At 37.7% G+C, this 25985-nt stretch overlaps 1 protein-coding gene across 9 annotated transcripts in view; it reads right to left on the reverse strand.

The window, feature by feature from the left end:
- The window catches only part of PTPRM (protein tyrosine phosphatase receptor type M), a 445877-nt gene that overhangs the window by 141866 nt on the left and 278026 nt on the right, over positions 1-25985 (reverse strand). For 5 of the 9 annotated variants that reach the window (XM_085052574.1, XM_085052569.1, XM_085052577.1 and 2 more), the window contains 2 exons: positions 13041-13173; positions 6056-6085 (listed from right to left, as the gene is read on the reverse strand). In XM_085052574.1, the coding sequence (XP_084908700.1) occupies positions 6056-6085; positions 13041-13173 (163 nt within the window). The remainder of the gene's footprint in view (positions 1-6055; positions 6086-13040; positions 13174-25985) is intronic. The other 4 variants (XM_085052571.1, XM_085052578.1, XM_085052576.1 and 1 more) reach the window with 1 other exon arrangement.

Raw genomic sequence — 25985 nt, forward strand, 5'->3', positions numbered from 1 at the left:
GTAAACAATGGTGAAATAGGGGAAGCGAGCCTGTGGTGGTTAACATCATTGCCTAAGGGTGTGATGGAGGAGTAAGGGACCAATATACTAATAGGACAGAACTTATAAAAGGTGAAGGGCTCATGACCCAGAGTCCCTTTTGGGTGTAGTTCCTCGAGGGGAATTGCCTGAATGTAGCTTGAAGGCCTTGAATAAATTTGTCCACTTTTTATACTCCTGATTTTGTCTAGTGCTCTGTTTCAGGTAGGCTGCTTTAGGCATCAGTGAGACACTTGCTCACTTCCACCTCCCCTACTCTCTTTCCCTGTGGCGGGCAGGAGAGGAGAATTGGAGGCACAAAAGGTAAAGGTTGAGATAAGAACAATTTACTGGAAGCAGCAATGAGATAAGAAAATGAACAGTAACAACAACAATACTAATGAGAGAGGGTACAAGAAAGAGGCAACACAGACATATCTCTGACAACACCTGCTGCTCCCTCAGCCAGGCTACTCCATTTGAAGCAAATCCTTCCCTGTCCCTGGAAAATGATGTGAGGTAGCACAGAATAACCACCAAGTCCTGACCATGCCTCCTCCTGGCGACTGCAAAAATTAACCCTGTTCTGGCCCAAACCAGGATGGACTGTGTGATCAGAACAGCAGTCAATCTCTTCTGATACTTCACCTCTCTCTTAAGGGCTTTTTGAAAAACCCAAGCCTGCAGCACATTCCAGATTATGGTTTCTAATTCAAAGCATCTGGGATAATGTGGTTTTGGAAAGTCTGGGTAACTTCAGAAATGACCATGGGCTTCCAATACAGGTATGGAAAAAGTAACCTGGAGTGTCTAAACATGCCCAGAAAAGATGAACTGAAGTACAGCTGCTCCTCCATATGAAGGATCCAGTCTCTGCTGCACTTCAAGGAAGCTATTTTGTATAGTCAGATCACTGCCCTGGGGGACTCACACACTTCAGAAAGAGCTAAAAAAATTAAAAAAAAAATTACTTACTGCTGGTCAGTGTGTTAAGGATTATTTACATTTTTTTCTACAGTGAAATGAAGGCAATACAATCAGATCCAAAAGAATCACAAGATATAAGGAATCAGTATAAGAAATAACGACTTTAGATAGATTTTGAAAAATTATGTGGTGTATTTTCATCAAAAATAAAATCCCAATTCTGACCCTGCTTGGTATCTCAGCATAAAAGCCAGATATTGCACATCTGTGCACAAAGCATGCAAAAAAAAGTGGTTTTTAGGAATGGTGATTTAGTAGAACACCCTTCTTGCTTTCCCTTGGGCACTAAATGTTATCCAAAGATTTCAGTATGTTGGCGCTGCAGACTTTGCAACAAAACTCCTGGGACATCCCCAAATAATTTAAGTCCAGCTTACAAGACAATTACAGAAATCCATGGTTATTTTCGGTTTTGTGATTCTGTGATACAAGCCTATGTAACTCTGCATATTTAAAGGTGCAGAAGACATCACAGGTGTAGTATAACAGATCAAACAGTTCATACACAGTAGTGTTTTTCTGTTCAATACTTTCCTCCATTTACAAGACACAAACATGATCTTATTCTGGTTCTAGGGGCAGCTGCAGTTGAGAAACCAGGACTGTTTCCAGCCTCTTTCACTATTTTCAAATTACTACAATAGTTTTAAATATGATGACTGCATATTCACTGGAATTATCCAGAAACCACTGTTAAGAGTTTTGACACCACTGATATTTTCGAAACATTATTACCTTAATTATTAGGGTAATTTTGCAAATCCACTAACTTTGTGCTTTCTGCCCTAAGCACTAGGTCAATGGCAATGGGACTGGGCAAATGAGCTACAAATTAAATCTCCATACAGAGATGCAGAAGTCAACACTGAATATCTGGTAGTGAACCAAGAGAACTAAACTGAGAACAGACTCCCAGCTCCTGAGCTCAAGTCAGATACACAAGAAAAGCATACTTCAACTGGGCCCTAAACTATCAAATTCTCGTAAAAAGTAGGGTATGTTTTTGTCGCTGTTGAGCAGCTAGCAGAGTAATGAAAACACCAGTTCTCAGAGGCAAGAAGGAATGACCTTTATTGTTTTGATTTCATCACATATATAGAGTTCTCAAAAGTCACCCAGATTGGTCAGTCAGAAGCCTTCCCCCAGGCCTGATTGGCCAGGCCTGCACTGTCCAAGTTCTGGGACACTGTTCCAATAACATCCAAACTTTATCTTTATTTATAAAACACAAGAAGAATTCTCGTGGGAAAAACCTGTGCTAGCCACATGTTTTCATGCACATTTATATGAAAAAGCTCAATGTTTGTGGAATTAGTTTTCTTGCAAGAGGAATTTTGTCCCAAGCCACACATCAAATACCAAGCAATAGAGCCTCAAGTCCTCTACAGTCCCTTATAGTAATATTTCAATATAGTGTTAGACTTTGGGATTGAGACTTCCATACAAATGATACACCTATGATGCACTTCTGTTCCAGGGCACCTAACCTGATGATTAGTGCTGGGAGAGACAATAGCAGATTTCACACTATTAAGATCTCAACATGATTACCATTGAATAAGAATACTGGGCAAAAATTGTCTCTGATTTCCCTACTTCACCTTTCACAAGCTGAAATGACTAGTGAAAAGGCACAAAAATATAGTAACAATTATGCACCTAACTGCTGTGCAGCACTGTTGTTGCATAAGTACTTAATTTCAATAATAATCATAACATATCATTTTGATATCAAGCTCAAACTGAGGAACAGCATCAAAAGCTGCCTTCACAACTTTGCATTTTAATTTGGTGTACATCCTACTCATGGCAATATAATGAAATCTCTTATAGAAAGGAACTTATAAAAGCTACAGTCTGTAACTATCTGTCCAAGAATCTGGGGTAAACTGAATTGGCCAAACTACCAGGCAACAGTGTCTGATGGTCCAAGCACTGCATTTGTTTTTCTGATGCTTGAATTTGCATGAAACATAGCTGTTAGCTCCTGACTAATGATAAATGAGTTCCGAGAGTACAATCTTTATACAAATTAAGATCTCAAATACAAAAGGCCAGTGGTCAGCACAGTGTTGCTCACTGTCGCCTCAGCAACAGGCTTGCCCTGTCCATTTAACCATAATTACTAATTACATAAGTACTAATGTACTTTTCCTTCTTCAGCCCATGGTGCAGGGGTTTTGCCCATCAGAAAATGTGTCAGGAGCAAGCAGGAGTGCCAGCGCCGCCTGCCATGCTGAGAACACCATGCATTGCCAGTATAACTAATGACACCATCTCCATTCTTCTTGTTTCCCACCTGGAATTGACCGCTGAGCCAAAAGACCTGCTGCAGAGTTAATGAGCACTATTAAATTTGCTCTAATCTTGAGAACAAAAGAACTTACAGAGGACTAACTAAGTCCAGACAATAAAAAAAAAAAAAAAATGCTGCCTGACTGAGGTGAAAGGTAAAAAATGCACCAGTTGTCAGGAACACAAGAGTGGGAGGAAAGACTGGCAGAGGCACTTAAGCCCATTAAAAAGAATTCTCAATAGCCGTACTCAACTTTTTTTTCTGTAATATCTATTGACTGGCTAACTAGTAAACACAAGATAAAACAGAAATAATTCTCTGCCAAATATGCACAGCTGTAGGTCCACCTCTGATGATTCATCAGCAGCTCTAGGCATCTGCCAATTTTTTCTTTTTTAATTTTAATTTAGGATGGCTCTAGAAGTGGCAGAGATTGCAGTCTGCTAGGGAAAAGGAGCCCATAGCACACAAGGAAAGCAGCACACAAGACAATAGTAACTATTTCAGTGCATAGATGCTCACTTGGATGTTACAGCTTGCATTTACAATGACTAATCAGTAAATTTGAATATGATACTCAGTATAGAAGTGGTAAATTAGCAATGGCAGAGTACTTGAAATTATGTTTCTCAAAATATGGAACATTTTATAATCCATACCAACTTCCTCAGCTAAAAATAAAACCGTAATGAATTCTGCATTCATCTAAGATTTCCACCAATTTCAGTGAAATTGTGTGATGCGTAAACAGGTGGAGAATTTGGTCCAAAATATTTCCTCCAACTGATAGCCGATACTGACTGCTTTTCAGGGCTTTTACTTCCCTTCTTTTGCCAGATGCGGAACAAAACACTACATGGTCAAATCCCACAATACCGTTTGGAAGGGATAATCAGCCCAAGCTACAAAGTTACTGAATTTGTATCGCACTTAAAAAAAGACAGATCTTTTCTTAAAGCCACTAGACGAGTATTTCAAATAATCCTGAGATGCCCTATTCCATCCACTATTAACAGTCTCTATGAATGCAAAACTAGGGGCAAAACCTGTTTGTAAGAATTAAAGAAACATTTCAATTCATGCTTTTTTTTTTGTCTGTGGAAAAAGAGAAAAAAAAGATATAATCCAATTTCTTTGAATAATGAAACAGTGTTTCATTTAATGTCCCATTTGTTTCAATTTTGGTTTTGACTTAGCCCTGAGACATGAATCATATTAAGAAATTAATTTAAATAGATTTACTTATTATGGCAAGAACATACTACATGGCATACGGTATTATATTTTTTTGGCATTTTAAAGAAGTACATTTAAATGGTCCCAAACTGAATTTATTTTCTTTAAGGCCTATTTCATGGAAAATATGTCTTTTCATCTCAGGAACAGAAACAAATTTTGGAATACTATATCTGTGGAATAGTTCACTTTTTCTGACCTCCACATTAATACACTGCTTTAAACAACAGTTTAAAAAAATTGCATTATACATGAAGTGACAAATAATGTTCTATGAAATCTGAATCCAACCAAATGAGCAGTTTCAGTATATTGTGGATTCATAGAGAATTTCACCTATGAGGTTTAAATTTTAGTTGCTTTAATTAATTTTAAGAATGGTTCTGCTTGCCAAGTTTTCAAGACAGGAAACATTTAATATTCTTTCCATAAATTCTATAAATGAATGTTTGATGATTTTTCAAAATAGCACCTGAAAAAATATGTATTTTAAAAGTTTGAAGAGCAACTAGAAGGAACATGAGAATCTTTATATAGAATTTAAATAAAAATATTACTGAAATGTGTTCCTTTCAAGAGCATGCCACCACCCTGTATACTTGAAAACTGGTACTAAAATTTGTCTAATGCAAGTAACACCCCAACTTCTGTAACTATATAAAAATATCTCCTAGGTTCTCATGACTTTTAAATCTGAGGTTTAAAGAAAACAGGTAACTACTGTACAGCTGATTTTTGCTGCTGGCCAACAGGATTATACAAGATTAAATGCATCTCATTTTACTACTAAGCAAGACCCCTAACATTTTGCTAATCTATTATGTACTCCTTGTACCTGGAAAGCAAGTAAAAGTGAATAGCCTCAGAAAGGGATTTGCTAAATTCACAGAACCCTTCTCATTCATCACCTGCTGACAACAGGGAACAAAACAAGGCTTTGGGTAAATAAAGAAGCATACAATGGTATTACTAAGGACTGTATCAAAACAAAAAAATTGTTACTTACTGAAAGTTATGCTTCATCCTCCCCTCATTTTTTACTGCTCTCTCCTTTGAAATTCACTCCAGAAATGGTAACTTATGATGTTTATGCATGATCATTATTCACGAAAAAGTAGTAATATGTACACAGCAACAAATGGAAATGCTTGTACATGTCTAACTAATACTACTATTTTCAACGGAACAAATGAGCAAGAAACTACTAAATAAATTATAAAAATAGTTATTTAGGCATGAAAATTTCTCATTGACATGGTAGTGATATTTATACCTACTACTTCGCAATTAAGAAAATTCTTTACATAATATATTCAAAGGACTCTAATGCACAGCATGAGACATAGGAAACTCTTAAAAGCTAAATATTTCATTACATTATTGACCATGTTGTTTTCATCTTGGTAAAATTCTTACAAAGTATGTTTTTGTAAAGGAACTTTCAATATTATCATTCATTACTTAGGCATGGAACAACATGGCAGAAAGTGTGTCTCTGATGACAAAGAAGTTACTTACAGGTAGTAAGTGTAGGAGTGATAGCTTCTTCTGCCATGATGGTGGAAGGATTAGGCAGTGGTGGAAAAGATGAAATGGAAGGAAAGAAAAGTCAAATATTAATGTATGAAAAATCAAGATGAAACTGAGACCTGAACTGGTGACACAAATGAAAGGTAGCAAGAATGTATATCTGGGCATATCATGCAATGTTTCTGGAATAGACAGGTGACATATCCAATCTCCATAACACTTTGAGCAATACAATATATAGTGCATCTCCAGCTGTTAAATCAAACCACCTTAAGGTACACCTAGCAAGTAATGTTAGATATGTATGTTTATATCTGCATACACTACACACACAAATATTCCCAATTAAAGTGCTAAACCACCTCCGATTACACCTCAGCTGCATTAGGAATAAGGATATGGAACTTCTACAATGGTATTAGAAGCTTAGCAATACAGAATTTCAGAATACATTTTAAGTAGCTCCTCTTCCTGTCATAGCACTTAAGATTCTACATAGCACTGTAGAATCTTAAGCTATCCCTTTCTTTTCTTAAAGCAATCAGTTCTGCCTTTCAAAGGACTTGAACTTGTTTCCAAAGGGGGGAAAACAGCCACAGATCTTTTAATATTTCAGCTTTTAATAACCTTTCAGCTTTTAAATTCATAAGAAAAAGATACTTACTGTCATGCAAATAAAAAGTCTATCTCTGTGGGCAAAAATTATATTGGTGGTATTTCCCCATGTGGCAGAGATAAAAATAAGAACTGACCTTGTATCCATGTTATTTCTGCCAACATGAATGCCACAAAGAACAACTTGGGAGACCTAGCACAACCATCCTGAAACATACGGGCTCAGTCAGTCTTGCATAACCTCTTGCACAGCCAGATACTGCACCTAGACATGCTCTGTGTGAGCACAAAGTGCAGAAGCCCTCCAGCTATGCTCTTCTGCTTTACATCCTTCCCTCCCTCCCTCAGTTATGAGCCCACTGCAAGCAGGACCGCAACTCTCCAGAAAGGGCAAATTTCAACCTAAATGAATTCCATATATTGACTGCAATTAAAAGAAGGCTGGAGATCTTAAAACATCTCTGAGCATAATGTCAAGTAGCATTCACATGTTGGTAAGATAAAAGACTGAAAGGAACCATGTAGGCATTTGTAATTTTTACAGCCCATGCATACAGCCCTTTGACTACAGAGGAAACATGTAAACAGGCCTTGCAAAGGACTATAACTAACGTTAACTTGCCTCTGGCTACATGCTTCAGGCATCCCTTTGAAAACTAGGCTTTCATCAAATTTTCTCTCTCATCTTCTTTGTGTGAGGATGCCGTTAGAAATATTTCGCAGTTTTTATTACCATTTTTCAGATGCAAACAGTATTGTTCAAACACAAGAGGCTACATACTGAATATTTAATAACATGGCACATCTGGAAAATGTATACCTGCTAAAGTTGAGTTTTAAAAGACATCTAAGAACAGAGTAAGGGGCAAGCTGCAAACCAGTTGTATTCTTCTTCCACTGGCACATATCCCATTGCATTCAGCAGGGAGCATGCGATCAGGTCTTATCAAAGCACTTACCTGCACTATTAGCAAAGGGTTGTTTTCTAGTTCAGTCATAACTATATTTCCCCCATCTTTCTTTTCAGAATTACTCATTCTCTCACTTTGATTTAGAATCTCATGACACTGCCAACCCTATTTCTTGCCATATGTTGCCACGAGAGAGATTTAATGTAATTAGTACAAATGTTCTCATACTTCTAAAAGATGTATAATAATTTGAGAAACAATAATAAATACAATTAATCAGTGAAGCACTGCTGGTACTTATATGCAGAATTCTGCCAAATATGTTACAGAGATAAATTATTCCTTATGAAAATACGCTGAAAATCCAGGAGCTTTAATTTGTGTAAATGTCCCACTAAGAATTTGTGTGAGATGAGAAAAATTGGAAGTCTCAAGCTCCAGCTTTTTTTATATTGCTACAATTGTGAGATTTTCAATATAAAAGTACTTGCAAAAGAGCACCAAGGTTTTGACTCTCAAGAATACCATACACTGAAAGAAACAGGTAAAAGGAATACATTAAAATCCTGCAGAAACAGGAAGTTTTACACTTGCAAGTCATCAGGCGAAATGCTAAAGCACCATTCATAACTGAATGGATTTAACTTTTAAAAGAAATATGGACAAGTTCCATTTTTCCTCCTACGTAATGAATACAAATTTAAGTCTCCGTCTATCCGTGAATTATTTTTTCTGTTAAAAAGACTGATGCAAATATTTTGGCAAACTTAGGCCAAATCTTCTTATGAGCATGGCTCTTAAGTCACTTCCCAGTAGTAAGGTTATTTTACGTCAATAAACTTCTTCTGCACATAGTGACAACATTAAGCACTTTTGACTCCTTTGGGACTAAAGACATAAATTAATTTCATAAATACGACTTGAAGGCCCCACTATAAAATTTACCAGAACCAGCACAGGAGGCTGGCTGCAAGAGGATTGACCCATCAGAACAGAAACTTCTGGAGCTGTGCCATTACCATAGTGGTTTTCTTTCATCATCTTTTGTAGTTGGCTTACAGGGGAAAAACAAGGTTCAGGGAGACTAGGCTGGAATTTTCCTTCAGCCTTATTATCTTCAGTTTCTATCCTAAGTGTTTGAAGTTGTTGGCAAAGGTGTATGCATAACTGAACAGCCTGATTTGCTATCAGGGAATGGGAACAATGCACTCCCAGCCCAACTCCACTGAGTGCAAAAACCTTCCTTATCCACTGCCAAGAACCAGGGTCTCTGACTTCAACAGATGCTACAATTACATACATTAGAAACTCATGGAAAGCTCAGGCACAGAGACAGCTGAAAACAGAAACTAAACACAGGCAAAACAAAGTAATCTTTTTATGATCAGAAAAACTCCATTCTACAACTGAAGCAGAAGCCAATGGAATAAAATTTTAATAACTGCTTCCTTGCTGCACTCCCACTGCAGCAACAAGATGGCAGCTCTGACAGAAACAGCCGCCCCAAAGACATATAACAGACTCTTAAACAAATGTTGGACCATTAACTTACCAACTTATACAAAATGTTTAAATTTAACTTAAAGAGAATATTAAGGAAAAAATAAAGGGGAGGAAAAAAAGCAGTAAGGGGTATGATTTATACAAGTCTTAATTTAATTGCTATTGCTTTTCCAAAGGCTGTAGCAACAGCACTCTCATTTTCAGTGCTCCACTTTAAGATGACCAAAAGATGAAGTTACTTGGTGCATTCTTTATTCTTAATGTTTTTATAAAATCCTGTGCAAGTACATCAAAGACTGGGAGAAATCAAGGGGCCTTGCATAAGATTTAATATTCAGGATCAGATTCAAAATTCACCATATTGTGGATCTGTATTGTGGAAACACATGTATTGTTTTCCACTGACTTTGTGTTAATTCTTATGTGAGAGATACAGAGCACATCTGAGGAGATGCAAGCCTATTGGCATTATTGTGCCTTCACAAAGAAGAATCATCTCATTGATATGACCATATTGGTGTTAGGAATAGCTCGCAAGTTCCCAGACTACATTACACGACACCTTTATGCAGGAATGCTAATGGATAAAGAAGAGATAGAACAGCCTGGATAAAGAACTATGAACAACCAAGTGGAGAGAAAAACTAACAGTCTTCCCCGACCCATGAGACAAGTTTACAAATTTGGTTTACTTCAGTCAGAAGCTGAGTGTCCATGCAGAAAATGCTTCAGCATCCATGATGTTTCTAACCTCACTAGTGACTCAATACCATACACTGAATTTCTAGGTTGCCTAATCTTTCTGTGACTGGGTTTACAATATAACTACTTCAGAAAACTATTATATAATGAAATCAACAATGCCGCCTAATGACTATTAATATTTGCAGAACTTCTCTGCTACTGCTTTGATAGTGACCATATCCAAAGCACATCTGTGTTGCACTGAAAACCTCCTTGAATGTTGGTCTTCTCTACTTGGCTACTGAATTAAAAGGTCAAGAGACTTTTGATCTGTGAAAATCTGTGGTGCCTGGCACCAACCAAGCAAAGAAGGGTTGTTGAGTGAAACGAGGTGGCTATTCAAGGAATGTGTTGGACAAAGTAATGGTTATCACATAAGTGAAACTGCCTTCCAAATCTCTTGACAATGGAAATAAATGGTTTGAAATGAAATTAATTAAGCACTGTGAAGCCCCAGAGACTGAGTAAGTTTCATCTACTGGCATGATCTGGAGATCAAGTATACAAGACTCTTTTCTGTGGAAGAATGAATAACACATAGTATTTGCTTTGGGACATGCCTTGGGATACAGGAATGTGAATGAGATATTGCTGTAGTAAACTCCAAACAGGACAAGTTTCAGAGCACGTAGACTCAGTGCAGTGAAACCTACCATTGTAGCCCAGAGAGTCTGCACATAATGGTGCAGAGAACAAAGAGGTTCTTGGGGAAAGGTGCCACTGAATTACAAGGTTCTATTTTATTTTTCACTCAGATTTCTACGCCAGTAAAGCTTCTGATAAAATAAATGAAATAAAATGATCAAGTGCAGAAGTCAAACGACACACTAGCTTGATAAGATTGTTTCCCAGAGTTTCACCTCAAGTATCACAGAACTGCAAACCCACTACAGTCACACTAAGCTTGTGGCATGATTTATACGTTTTCTTCAAATGCATAATGTATATACAGTAACTGAACCAAGGTGAAACCATAGGGGCCCTCAGCAGCCTAGTGAATTAAGGCACCAATAACAATCTCTTGAATAATCGGTTCATCTTCTGCTTAAGTCATGAGTGTAATTGTATTCAAGATCTTCTATGCTACAGCAGATGCTTTAGAGGCTTGGGACACAATACACCCACCTCCTGAAACTCTCATTAAAGCCTAGTCACATCCCGTTACACAAATGAACCATTCTCACTTTTTAATATTCACTTCAACTCATTTCAGTTTGTTTTGTTCAAGGCTGCAGCATCAGTCTGGGATATTTTTAAGTTATTGGTATCATTCTTTCTGTACTACACAATGAAATTGTATGTATTTGGCAATGGAGTTCCTGGACTTGTATTTTCAATAGTTTCATCTCTGTCACATGCAGATTTATTCCAAAAACCAAAGAAGCTCACATAATGCACTTTTTTCTAACAGGATTACTATGAATAATAATTACTCTGCTGTGGTAGACTGAAAGAATCAAGTATCCGTCTGCATTAATGTAAACACTTAGGATCTGAGCCCTTCTGTCTCTAACAATTGGATTATCAAAGAATTTTTCTCTAGAGAATTAAGCAGGAGCTGGCATAGCATCCATTTAGCCAGAGTACTGGACACCTTATTCACTTTGAAACTATTTTGATCATTTTGCAATGCTCTCCCTTCACGATTTAGAATAACTTATCTCCCTTGGGTGAATACATTCTACCTTTGGCAGAAACGCTTAAGGAGAGGCTCAGAACTGGTAGAGAGAGAATGATGAATGCTGGTCAGGAATTGTGTGAAGAAGGATTGGTCAGATAATGCAAGAAGCATTCCTCCCTGCATGCCAAATGCTGTGTCTGGCCCTAGGGAGGAGTTTGGGAGTTCAACTGTTAAAATTGAAGGTATGAATGATGCAAGAAATTGGAAGTGGGAAGAAAGTACTGCAAAGTCAAAACGGATTTCAACCCTGCTACACTGTACTTTACTGAGCAGACTTGGTTACTGGGTCAATTCCATTGCCCCAGTCAGACTCACCCTGGGGCTTAAGTCTCAGTCTCTTCTGTACGGCAGCTTTTTAGTGCTTTACATCCCTCCTGTCATGACCTAGCCCCCAGCCCTGGCCACAGCTCACCTTTCTCTTCATAGAGCCCTTCTAACTCATGGCCCTGCTTCTGTCTTCAAGGAGAGTGAAAAGCAGCTACTTCTGTTGCCTGCCCTGAGGCACTGTCAGACAGCTGCCTCCTTTGCTGTGCACCTCCACTGCTCAAATTCTGGAAGAAATTCAGGCAGCTCAGGGGTTTGGACTATCTCAGACCTGCCAAACTAGTTAACATACAATTAAACCACACAGTGTTGGGATGAGCAAAATCAGGCCAGGACTGCTCTCAAAGGAAAAAGAGGGGATAATATAAGGGGAATAGCAAGGAGGTTAGGGGTTATGGGACAGTAAGGAGACTGTGGCAGAAGCGGAAGGACAATTTGTCACTCAGCCTCTTTATACAACACTTCCACATTCCCAACCCCACTTCTAAAGGCTGCAGATCTCACATTGCTCAGGATACAACCTGAGCAATGTGAGATTAATTCTATTTGCTAAATAATTTCTCCCAATCTAGACTAAGCTTCTAAGATCATATGGGGTTTTTTTCTTATCTATGCCACCTCCCTAGCTCTATTTTTCCCATCACTATTTTTCCTCTTACAGTGTTGAGAAAGGCAAACAGTTTTAAAAGCCTTACACTTCTAATAATGTAGCACTTTTCAAATGACATTCAAAGCAAAACAATCTCAATGCATGAGTGTGTCGAACCAGCATTTGGAAACATTCAGCACCACTGCAACATTTTCCTTTGCTTTCAGGGAAGGAAGTTTATGCAGAACAATGCAGACCTCATTCTTAGCACAAATTACCTTAGCTCAGCTCCTGTTTGACTAAGGATTTCTCTTACATGCAAGAATGAAAATGAAACCACATCTAGCTTTAGGCTGATCTGTCGAATAGGGTGGAGACCCACACAGGACAGATACTCTTCTATATTAGAGTCCATCATGCAGAACTGATGTAAGAAGTGCTAGAACCATTAACCTCGAGTTTCTATATATGTAACAAAGACACAAACATTAATTCTCTGTGGGTGAGCACGAAGGTGGCTGGATCCTTTAACCAATATCAAATCAAGTACTGCCGTAGGAGATGCAATATGAATATGGACATAGAAAACATCCACTAATTGCTCACCTTTTCTTCATTACCAGCACGACCCCCAAAAATATAATGACGAACAGCAAGATGCCTGCAATGACTCCAGCAATTTTAACAGTATGGTCTGTCTGCTTCTCAGGCTCAGGGTCTGGTTTTCGAGTGGCAGCCCCTATGGAATCAAGAAAATAAGAAGAGGAATGAGAAAAAGAATAAAGGTGTTATTCTTTTGATGTTTATACACTTAACCTACCAACGTCATTGATCTTATCCAGCGCCAACAGATATCAATGCTTGGTCTTTTAAGAAAAAATCCTGCTTTCATATGCATTGTTGGGAATATAATTCTTCATATTGTTCAAGGCATTTTGCAGGACTGCAACACAGGTGGTATACCACTGCCAGCCCTGACCCTTTACAGGAGCCTCTTCATACATCCATACATTCCTACATTTTTATTATCTATGCTGGCTCCCTTTTCTTTTTTCCATTTAGAAACTTGCTAACAACACAATAACTATACTAAGCCTTTATCCAAATTTGATTTGCTGGAACATTTTCCTCAATTATTTTTCATAAATGAAGCTGTAATTCCGTAACATATTAGCTTAAACACCTGGAAAAGTGAGATAAGCTCATTTACCATGCATTTTACCCGCAATTGTTTTTTTACACAATAGAATTTTTTTTTTGCCTTTGGAAATCTAAATCTAGGTCACATCTGGTAGGAAAAAAGACTCCTTCTAAGCAATTTATTCACAAAGTGGGAAGCAGCTGATGATCACACCACTGGCACCTACATTTAATATCTGTTTAAATGAGATAACCAGTGCCTTACAGCAGCTACTGTCTTAGCTTCTCCAGCTTCTCCATTTAAAAAAAATAACATCGTTTGTACTGTTTACTGTATAATGTGATGGAACGTCAAATCCATGTCTGATGAAATATCCATTTCCCCTGCTAAATGAGTTCAGGATGAAAAACGTTAAGGAAGCAACATTCAATTCACTAAGCTGATTTTATTTTTTTATGGACTTCCATTTTTTTTTTTAAATCAAAACGTGTCAGCATTCATCATTTGAGGCATCATGCCATAAAGTGGACACAGGGATTTATGGATCTCTTTCCTGCTGTAGCTTTTTTGGGAAGAGAAAAGGATGAGTAAAGCCTAAGTGAAGTGTAATATTTAGGAACACATTCTTATATCACTATCTAGTTTTCAGATAGTGATCATTGATTCTGAAAGCACCAACTATATTTTACTTGTTTCTTCACTTTCTCTTTCTGGAAAGAAAGCAAATTAATGGTCAATTTACATTAAGAGATATTTTCTGAAAAGTAGAATGAAAATATTCCCAATGTTTCTTCTCAATTTTGACCAGGATATTCTAAGATGGAGAGTACTTCTGAGTGCCCACAGTTCCACTTTTGGCCTACATCTTCAAAACTCCTTCACAGGAGGAATGCAAAAAAAATCTGCCAGAAAAGGTGATAACCATTAAACCAAACACATCTAGAGCTAACTGCAGGAGCCAGGTTCCTTGGAAAATTCTGGCCAAGATCCTTTGCATGAGTGCTAAATCAGAGTGCTGCCTGTCCCTGTGTCCAGTCCCACAAGAATATTAATTCGATAGAAATACACACATACTATTCTCACTTGGTAAAATCCTTACTTTGTACGAATAAAGGAAACAAAATCTGGCTCTGTGTTTTTTTCAAAATAGATGAATTAAATTCCATTAATAAACAGTTCTATTTTTATTTGCCTTTATCATATATAAATAATTTTGTTAAATTCTGTATTGCTGTACTCTCACAGCACTCAGAACTGCAGTAGATATTTAGAAGACATCTAGAGCATGTTCAGGCAAAAAGCAGCTGTTGAGCTGAACTTGGCCAACAGGAAGCAGTGAATCAAGTATGATGCAAATTATTAGACATAAGAAGGACTCCAAAGTTCTCTTTTAAATCTAAAACCCAAGCAAGAAAGAATGTCAAGGCAACAACAAGTAGTATCTTTTCAGATGCAGCTTCGAAGACTTGCTCCTTCCAAAGCCTATTCTTCATTGTCTCCTGCAGGCTACCTTACCCTATTGGAATATTCATCATGCCTTCTTAAAATAATTTCTGCCTTATGGTCTCATTAATTTCGTTAGGGCTTCCAGTATTCATTTTGGGAATATGAGCGCTAAACAGTGAAATTTAGTAAAAGCAACTGTTCACAGAGAACTCTCTCTACTATGCAGTGTGTTCTATCTCACTGCCACGTCCCTCTTTAGCAACTCATGGTCCTCATTTCAGTGGAACCAGCTACCCTTACATTACGCAGAGGAAATAAAGTCAAAATTTTATTCAAAGCACACACATTTTCTGCATATGATAGAGCACAACTTTCATGAAACGCCTTCTATGACACAAAGCATTATCCTCTGGGGAGTCATGGACAAGCTGCTGAATCCACCACTAATGCAAAATTTCCAATGAAAGCCTACACAAGAAGCAGCCTAAAGCCTAACATCAGTACACTCAAACTCCCATATTGCATCATTTATTGATTATCCAGTTGAGGGATCATCTCAAATTGTCTATGAAAAGAATTGTAAAGTCACTCCAAGTTCAAAATAAGATAAAGCTTCTAACAGTGATGGACTCAGCCTTTCTCACAATAGAGGTCTTAAACTGGAAGCATGATGTTTTAACAAGCTCTTAGAAACTTCTGTCATTAATTATTACAAAATAATATTTGAATTATCTCAATTCTCCTTTATTTCCATACAGCAGCATATTTATTTGCTGACAGAATGTTGTTCCATTCTTGGTGTTAGTGATTTCCAAAATCTATTTGGGTAAATGAACAGAGCTTGCCACCTTTCACTTTTCTTGAACACTCTTTGAGTCTTTTAGTATTAGAAATTTGGGATTAACTTTCTGCATTTTTTTAAATGCTGCTTACGCCTTTAATATACCTCAGTTTATCTACAACTTGATTTTAGAAAATTTCTGTGTTCTAACCTGCTCTTCATCCCCCTTAGCATTCTGTTCAGTTTTATTTCAACATCAGATGAACTCTGAAAGTTGTTTACAGTGCATTGTTTACAGTGAAACATGCATCCCTTTCTTCAGTGCAGTGCTCAGCTTTGAACCCTTTACAAGTTAAAAGTCATGCAAATTTACCTCTGTTGAAGTCTACTTAGCATTCATGAAGACTGAAAGTTGAGCTGGGTTGAGCTGGTGCTACCTCTTCATTCACTTTCCTTTTGTCCCACTAAAAGTCATCATAATCCTGTGTGAATTCTGCTAACTCATACCATCTAGAATCATAATCAAGAGCTGCTGCCCCAACACTGACTCTTCCACACATTTAATAAACGTACCACACACCATTTAATATTAAATCCTAAAGTGCATTAGCTGTGACAAGCAGTGTCACTTCTCCCTGCTTTCTGTCTGATAGGTAGATGTTGATTGAGTGATATTTGCCTCTCACCTCATAATTACTTTTTAACTTACTAAAAACCCATATCCACACAGGCAATTGCACTGGCACCATGGAGAGTAGGGTGAGCTGTGCTTAAGGGGATCAAGGCAACTTGAGGCAGTAGTTCTGATATTCATTTTACTTCCTGATAAACTGCAATGTCCATTTGTGCATTTAGTTTTGTTTGTATGTTTTCAGGAGAGATTTGGAAAAGTACTATTGCAAGCCTCAAAACCAAAAAAAGTGCTGTGATTTCTCTTCTACTCCGCTGCACTGACAGATGCTAAAAATATTGAGTGAAATGTAATCTTTCACTACAGAAACAGTGTTACCTATACACTATTTTATCATGATGATCTAGTCTTGGTGGTTCATTATTTAATTATTGTTGTTTCAACCACTTTGTCTGACACCGTAATTTTTGATTTCCTTGATCGCCCTAGAGCCTTTGAGAATATACAGCCACAAGACTAATTCTGTGTCTCCAATAAAATATTTGGATTTAATGTAAACAGGTAATTAGATTAATGACAACAACTGAGCTACACCCACTGCATTTTCCTCACAACATTGGACCTAGTGACTTTTTTTAATTTTTACATTTGTTTTACTTTTAAGCTTTTGATTCTACCCTTGCATACAGATGACTGACTTCAAGCCTTGCACAATAACCTCACTTCTGAGAGGTTTTAAGAGAGTCTCAGTTTTCTGAGACTGTCTGGGCTAGTGGAGCTGTAAGAATCAAGGCTAAACTGACACATGCACTGTGGTGCACCTCTAGAAAGACAATAGGTCAGTAAAGAGCAGTGAGTGCAGGATAGCTCAAGAGCGCTGCTTAGAAAAGGAAAGGACAAGGAGAGGTTTCTGCCAGTTTAAAAAAGATTGAGGTGCTGACTTTGGAAAGTCTTTACTTGATGAAAACAAACTAGAGTGCTTCCTGCAAGAAGTGAAAAACAGGGATACACTTATAGATAAACCCTAAGGTGCTGCAAAACCCAGCAAAGTATTTCCCAAGGGTTCTTGTGCTGAATACAGTGGAAGACAGAAACACTTCTTGGTTCCACACCCTTAGATATTTACTTTTCCAGTAAATCTCAGCAACTACAATTTTCTTTTTACTGACTGATTTCCCATTCTTTGTGGCTCTCCCTACAGTAGCACTTAAAATGTGAAATACCTGTAGAAACAATGCCATTCATCTGGCCTGATTTATGGCTTTTCCTCATGGGTCCCATTTTATTCTGTACTTTGCAAGCCCCAGTGATAATATCTTTAAGTAGTACGCACAAAACACCTGAAGATAATATTTCATTTATTTGTTACTCTCACACCTATTCCATTAAATTTTTCCTAATATTGGAATCTCCTCTGATTACTCTGCCAGTTCATGGCATCTTACTTCCTCTTCAGAATGAGAATTATATTCTAGTTGCTAATATTTAGTGTCTGCCAGAGTTTGAATTCTTAAAATTACTTTGTGCAGCAAATTTCCATTTCCACACCATGGATTAGAAGATGGGGTAAAAAAATTCCTCCTCTCTCTCCTTGAAAATTTTTCCATTTCTAGTTCTGCCACTTCCTTTGGTGGAAAATTGCTCCTTCCTTTCTCACTCACAAGGCACAAGTATGATGTTATCATCAAACTGAAAACTTCATAAAAAATAATCTCTTACAGGTAGTTTATGGACAGAAAATGTTACAGCAGAATACTACTCACTAAAATGAAAGCTCACATGAATGAACTGTCCAAGCAAAATAACTTAGATGCAAACACTCTTATTTTTCAAGAACAATGAAAATGTTTTCCAGTAAAAGAAATGGACCTCTACCAAACAGAACAAACACTCTCTCTCCTTCTCTCTTTGTAAATGAACGAAGTTAGGGCTTGCTTTTCAGTATTTCTATCTTCAAAAAACCATACTGACAAAAAAGAGAATGACTGACCATTTTGCAGAAGAGAATGACCAATAAAATAACCCTGGCTCAAAACTCTAGGAGCTGCTGGTTATACTTACAAAGAAAGGGGTAAGATTAAAGCTGTTACTATTAGAAACTAGCAAAAGATTGTTTTGTCTAAAACAGTCTTTTAAAAATCAAAATGTTTCTTCTTCTATTTGAGTCAACAAATAATCCCTTTCATTTATTAACCAGACCAGTCTCATTTTATTTCTCCCACTCAAGGCAGACCGTAGGTCCTGCCTTTTGTCCTTCCTTTCTGCAGCTTTATGCTCTCAAAAGGTACTTTCTTGTTAAGTCACTGGCACTTCATAAGTAAGTGTTCCAGTGACCAATGTAATGGCTAAACTTTCAAGTCTTTAAAGTAATAACACAGTTAGTTCAGATCATCCTATTTTCCAGTCAAACTTGAAACTAACTTTTTGAGTTAGTAACTAGCCCATGAGTTTTTTATGCAGGCATTGAGATTCAACTATCATATCTCAGCACCTACTTCTGAGTTATTTCACAGAGTGAGTCAGGAAAATGAAACATTATACCCCTGTGTGACAGCTGCACTGTGATCAGGTGGCAGAAATCATGCAAAATGGTACAAGGTGGAAGGGAGGCAGAGAGGTATGATGCTTCCTTGGAACACCCATCACTAGGATCCTATTGTCCCTGCCACAAAGTGAGAAGCCTGAAAAGATCAGAGAGCTTGGCTTTAAAGACTCGGCTCACGCTCTCCAAGGACAACACGAATTACAGAGGCTACTATCATTATTACTCTCTCTTATTTGTATGATAGTGGGAGCTAGAAGCTGTAAATCAGACTGGGAGCCCCACTGTGCTAAGAACAGAGCAGCCACACACAGCTAAGCAATCTTTGCCGCTAAAAGCACACTGCCTAGCTGAGCTAGGCTAGGTAACAGGCAGGTGTAGCAATAACAGGAGGAAGGGGGAGGCAAAAACCCCTAAGATGCATTTGCAATACCCAAATAGTTCTATCCTTGCTGCTCCTTTAGCTAGCTGGTATCACTCGGCATTTCCAGTCAGTACAACAGTAGAAACAGATCTTCAGGAGTGATTTGAGGGACAGACTTTTTGTTTTCATTGATGACGTCGGTTGGGGTGTTTAATGGAATGAAACAACATAAAGGTTCATCAATATAAAGGCAGGAAAAGCAGAGCTGCAAAAAGGGCTGGGATAAAAGGCAGTATGACAAGGTAAGAAAGAATGCTAATGTCTGTGCTGGTATGAAAACAGGTGCTCCACATAGGTAGGTCCTTAAAAATGTCAAATCACCAATAGAAAACCCAATCCTGTATGACAAACCAGAAAACACACCTCAACAGGCCAGCAGTGCAAAATGTCCCATTTCCTCCAGGAATTTCCTCAGCATTTCTCCCCTCATCTCCCCCATGGCTGCAGAAAATGGTACCCTCATTTTTAAATCTGTAGCAGCAGCATTACTGATGCTGTGAAAGACAAGCCAGTCCACCATGCTTTTATTTGAGTTTCAAGTTCATTCCAGATGCCAGGATTTGAGCCTGTCTTGGAGAAGGCCCAAAACACATACAGATCTGTAGATGAAATGAATTACCACCCTGGCTCTTCTGTTTATACTGTAAGTGACTGGCATTCAGTCCTCATCTGCTAGCCAGCATGTATTCTGCTAATAAAGTCTTTATTTCTCCTGGTAAAACTCCAGCTAGGAGAGAGAGTTCTCCCTTGCCATCCTCATTGTTAGCTTTCCAATCAGTGCTCCTCATTCTCCTTCCAAACTGCAGGGTTTTGTCCATATGGTAGAAGTTATGAGGTGTTGTTGGACAGGGTGCACTTCGTGCCAGAAGGTGGTTTTGATCAGTATTTGTTCAGTTTTCTTTCTCTACCCCACGTCTCAAATATACTAGTTTTGCAAATGTCGCAAGAGTAAGGTCTGTTTGCTTCTCTTTCTACAGTATTTTTTCCTTTTGGTTCCTGGTTTCTTTTGGAAATGCTCATGTATAAACTGCTTTTTCTACATGGCTAAGACTATTTTTTCCTTCTGTTTTGCTAAGCACTAAAGCCATTTAAGTGTTGAAATCAACGTAGTCTGATTTTTCCCTCCTACGATGTGCTCACTAATCTATTTTTTTGAAGTCTGGGAAAGAGGGCAAGCAGCACTTACATTTTAGCAGGAGAGTATTTTTTTTGCAATTTATGATCATTATCACAATACATATTGCTGTGTACAGATCCTCTTTTCCTAAGAAAATTTTCTGTACTTTAATAAAACAACCATATTGATTTGGTATATTTTTTATTTGATGTTTTTTTAAATGCAGGAAAAAACAGACTTTTCAGAAGATCTGTGGTAAGAAAGGAGTATCAAAATAAGGTGCTGCTGTGTAACAATAGTTATGAATTATTAATTTTGTTTGTGATAGTCTTTAGGAAAATGTAAATATAAGTGACATAGAACTGCAAGAAAAGACATGCAAAGAACTATTTCACTGATGATTTAACTGACTATCAAATGAACTGTGTCTCTCACTGGTGGATGATTCATGCTGGTGCATGTGAGCAGGAAAACTTTTTGGTTAAAGTTCTGTGTTTCTGGTTGTCAGGAATAATAACAGTCTTTACAAAATGTGCCTACAACAAATGAAGTTCCCAGTTTGACACATATCTTTTGGTCTCATATCAACCTATTTTTAACAGGATGTTAATCCAGACCACTTAAGACTGGATTTTTTCTGGAGACTGTGTTTTTTAAAAAAAAGACTTAAAAGAAAACAAGCAAGCAAGTCTTGATAAACAGCTCATTTGCTCCTTTGAAACAAAGCCACCAACCTTTCTCCTAGCTCTTCCTTGCCTTTTTATTTTAATCAAATAAATTTAAATAATTAAAATTCATAAAAAATTTCCTCTCTAGTGGGTACCCAAGGAGTTGGAAGCCCTCATTCATTCTGGAAAAAAGCATAAGCCCTCACACTTTAATAGCACCGAGATCATTACGGGATGTTTAAAGCACACTCAATAGCTATACCACAACCAGAAATTATTAACAAGTCTCAAATATACAGACACAGTGTACCTCCTTCTTGGAAATAAATAATTTACTAAGGAAAAAAAAATATAAAGTCTTTGTAACTTTAAGCTTTCAAATGGCCCTAAATGGTACTCCCACACACTTTAGTCTATTTTATGAAGAAAAAAGGGTGGTTACATATTTATAAGCACTCACTATGTGTGGCCAAAGAAGCAGCCACAATGGTGCACAGCACAGACCTCTATGCCAACAAAGGGAAAAGTCATGGCAGCATATCTGAAAGACAGACCTCACCACTGAAATAAAAGTTACAATCCTCTTGACTTCAGAGGAAAGAAGAAACTGGGCTTCTTTACCAACCGCTCCCTGACTACACAAACACAACAATGGCCAATATGATGAGACACAAATTTCTCATCAAGGTTGACTGAGAAGTAATGAGAATAAATTCGCTGTATGCACGTAGGTCTCACACTGAATAAGTATGAGGAGGTCTGAGAAAAGAGGCACCATCAAGGGCTGAAACTGCAAGTGTCTCAGTACTTTGAAATGTAGGACTTTGGTCCCAGCTGATGCTCTGGGAAAGAGGTCCCACTTGAAGACACTGGAAGTGCAACTGCATTTTATAGCTCTTACTTCCGTGAATGACAAGTCATAAAAGTCCATAATGTACAAGAAGAGTAGCATGTAGACCTAAAACATTTGATTTCATGGTTCTCTACACAACCTCAAACCAGCAGTACTCAGGGCAGAAAAGTAACTCTCTCAAATTAGCTCTAAGGAAATTAAGGCAGTGAATCCAGATTGATCCTGTCCATACATACCACATTTTCTAAACAAGTCAGCACCACTTTTAGGCCATCCCTATAATAACTGGACAATTTATCATCAACTCCACCAAAGATATTTGAGTTTTACCAGAAGAAGACCTTGTTGATTCTCATGCTTTCAACACTAGATCTACTCCTGAAAGTGTACTCAAACATGACAAGAAATATCAGACATCACTGAAAGTTTATTTCAGCTATTTTCTAGAAACAGGAAAGGTGTATATTTCAAGCCGGAAGACAACTCTGCTCTCTTCAGGGGAGATAAAATTTGGTTTTCTAGTGCTCAACTGGCCTCCAACAAGGAGGAAAGACATGAAATTAGATCATAGTAATGTTTTTGGAGCTGACCTACTCAGGGTGAAACTCAGCAACAGAACTAGATGCTTCTGGCCTGGAGAAACACAGCTATTTTATTTTCCATCCTTGAATGCAAGGGATCACATCCAGCATGAATATGGAAACAAGCAACCTTAAGCTATGGTAAGAAGCAGTAGAGTGAGGTATCATCTCCTCATCTTGCTGTCAGCCAAGGACTTAAGCAGAAGAACACCAATGAACAGTTCCACATGGAAAGTCAGTGAATGCGTGATTACTTTGCCACTAGGAGCAGAGGGGCAGAGGACAATGCAGTATAGGTATCCCTGTGGGAGGTCTGAACACCCATGGATTTTTTGGCCTGTGCTGCCACTGGCTCACAGATGAGGCTGACATTCCTGGTGACTTCCTTTACTAGCCTCCCTTCTCACTGTAATCCTTACAAAGGATTCTTCAGAAATCCTTCAAAAACAATCCCACTTGGAATTTACTTATCATTAGTCACTACCTACATATTTTCTTGGAAGAAAGCATAACATAGTTCATTCTACTAACAAAAGAATGGGATTATAAATGTAATGATGCATGCAGAAATATAAAAATATGTTTGTGATAAATTTATAAAAAGCAGGAAAAAAGACACAAACTTTTTTCCTTTAAAGCATTTCAGAATCAACTCCATTTTGGGGCAGGAAGGTTGGCTACAGGAACTGGAAGGAGAATCAGCACAACAAAGGAAAAAAATTCCATAGAATTCTAAATCTGCCTTTGTGCCAATACAGTGTAGCAGTTCTTTTGTTTACATTTCAGAAATGTTTACAGTATTGCCAATAAAAAACTTTTTCAGACAGAAGCGATGTTGAATGCACTGACATTCTAGTAGAGGGACAAGAACAGACTGGGCCTCCTCTGAATAGTTATCATTGATTTACATTTCATTTTTCATGTATTTCCTGGAGGTTTTAGGGGTTAAAGAAAAATCTCCACTTGTCCTATGTGATTAAGAATGCCTTCAACAGTCTTTTCAGCTCTTTTCACCTTTAATTATTGACACACTTACTCATAACCAGAAGCAGTCTAATTCAATATCATACTGAAAAGTCCATCTATTTTAATTCAAAAAGGTTTATAGAATACTTTGCTTGCTTCTGACCAGAGAGAACTTACCATTTTGCCTCTGTTTCTCTTTGTATTTCTAATGTGAACTCAAAAGATTAAACAGAACCTGATAGTACTTATTTCCCCTCTTGACATCTTAAAACCATGCAAGACAACAACTTCTGCTCACTTTTATGGAAAACTGTGACTCAACTTTAATTTGCTCAGGAATTTTCTATGTACTCAAAAACTTCTTAGTGCTCAGCACTAACAGAAAATCAGATGATGGGAAAGAAATGAAAATTCAAAATTTTTGAAAAATAAAGATTTGAAAATGCACAGATACACTTGAATGCCTTTCCCAGATCTCTGAAATTATTTGTTCTTGCAGTCAAACTCCCATTATTGCAGAGAAGGACATTTTCATTATACTGTCTGAAGAAGAAGGTGTACTAGAATGGTTTTGTAATTGGGGGATGTAACACAGCTCCTGCAAGGACTGACTATTACCTCTGTGGAAACCAACTTTTTGAATCTAAATAAAAAACTAACTCTTTCTACAGGGCAAAACATAACTAATTAGGCTACTTGTCCTTCTTAAAGGCTAGGAAAAGGTTGATACTTTATTTTAGGTCATGGGATCTTCTCCACCTGTAACACACTGGCTCTGTCAATACAGTGCCAGGACAGCTGGAAAACCCACACCTCCTTGGCCAACCACAAGCATCAATGGCCAGAGCAAAACTTTTGACCTCTGCAGTTTATCCTCCCTATTCTCCGAGTTACATATCGGAGTTGGAAGGGTCCCACTTCCAGAGAATATTAAAGGAAATATTATTTTAAAACATGAAGTGAAGTACTTAATGTAACTAATGTAATCACACTGATAACTGACTTCTCATCAGCTTGGGTTCTCTATTGTGTACAGATGGCAAGAGCTTGTATTTGTATTATGGGTTATTTCACCATTTGTAAAATGACATTAGCATTATTTTTAGACCTTCTTTGTCTTATTGTTTAACTTCAGCTCTTCTTTGGATGCACTGTGGAAAATGTACTTATGTTTAAAAGCATAGATGCTTTGGATGCACTGTCTTACAGAAAACCTGACATTTGACTCTGTAATATACTAGGGAAAATAAAAGGGAGAAAAGGAAACAGCAGCTCCCATGGCACTCCTGTATCCTCTTAACATTTTCTTGTAACTATACTGTTTTATAGATGAAACTGTCACTGCAAAAATGACAAATATAACACATAAAAGAACAAAAATGGGCAATAAATCACAAGTGACACTCCAGCCCATTCAAATGCATTCAGCCAGTGCTGCAGAGAGCAGGAACATTTCCTTGTTTTGCATTCTGCCCAGCTGAGCAAGAGGACCAGAATCCTTGAACAATTGGTACAACAATTGTTGAGGCCATCATGTAAAAACAGGCTTAGATTTTCACTTTGGAGAGTCAGATCCATTCTCATTCTGCTTTCCTTGTCACTTGACCTTGCAACAGCACTGTAATATGGCTTTGTCATTACAGCACTCAGGCGCTCATTCTCCCCTGGATAGCTATCCACAACTCCCACTAATGTAAATCTTGTCCAGAAGTATCAAGACAAGAATAAACTTCTTAAATGGTGCATTGAACCTTCAGACAGACATATCTGGTTATCTGGTTATCTGTAATAACATAGGTTATTACAGACAGCACTCTTGTCTCAACTAGGAAATAGTGGGGTCAGCATTGCCCAAAATAGCACTTCAAGTTTCAGCACGTCAGGATACATCTAAATCAATGTCACATGGTTCAGGATAGAGAAAAAATGAATATGAATGTCTGTCCAGCTCATGTTGTTACACCTCAGATGCATTGTACAGCACAACAAATGAGGTAAATAGCAAAACACTCCTTCTCAAATTTGTGCTGTTGGTTTTTGTGTTAATAAACAAACTGTGTTTTCAGTTATGCAGTACAAAACTGGAGTAAATCCTCTGACATTAAAAAATCCCATGAAGTTGTGATTTAATCAATCAAAGACTTCAGTTTATTTTTTTTCACTTTTACAGTGGAATGGCTCAGAACAGAATGCGACCCAGAATACAGCAATAAATCTTGCTATGTATTGAGTGCACATCTGAAGAAACGTGTGTATTTTATTATGGTGCTAACCTCATAAGGGAGAAGAAACCAACTGAGATTATTTTATGACTGCTTTTAAATTGTTTATAAAATATGCTGATCATTGAGATCTTAACATATGCAGGGTAAAAAAAATTAAAGTTTTATACTTTTGCCCC

This window comes from Lichenostomus cassidix, chromosome 2 (assembly GCF_008360975.1).
Source record: "Lichenostomus cassidix isolate B80296 chromosome 2, HeHo_3.0, whole genome shotgun sequence".
NCBI lineage: Eukaryota > Metazoa > Chordata > Aves > Passeriformes > Meliphagidae > Lichenostomus > Lichenostomus cassidix.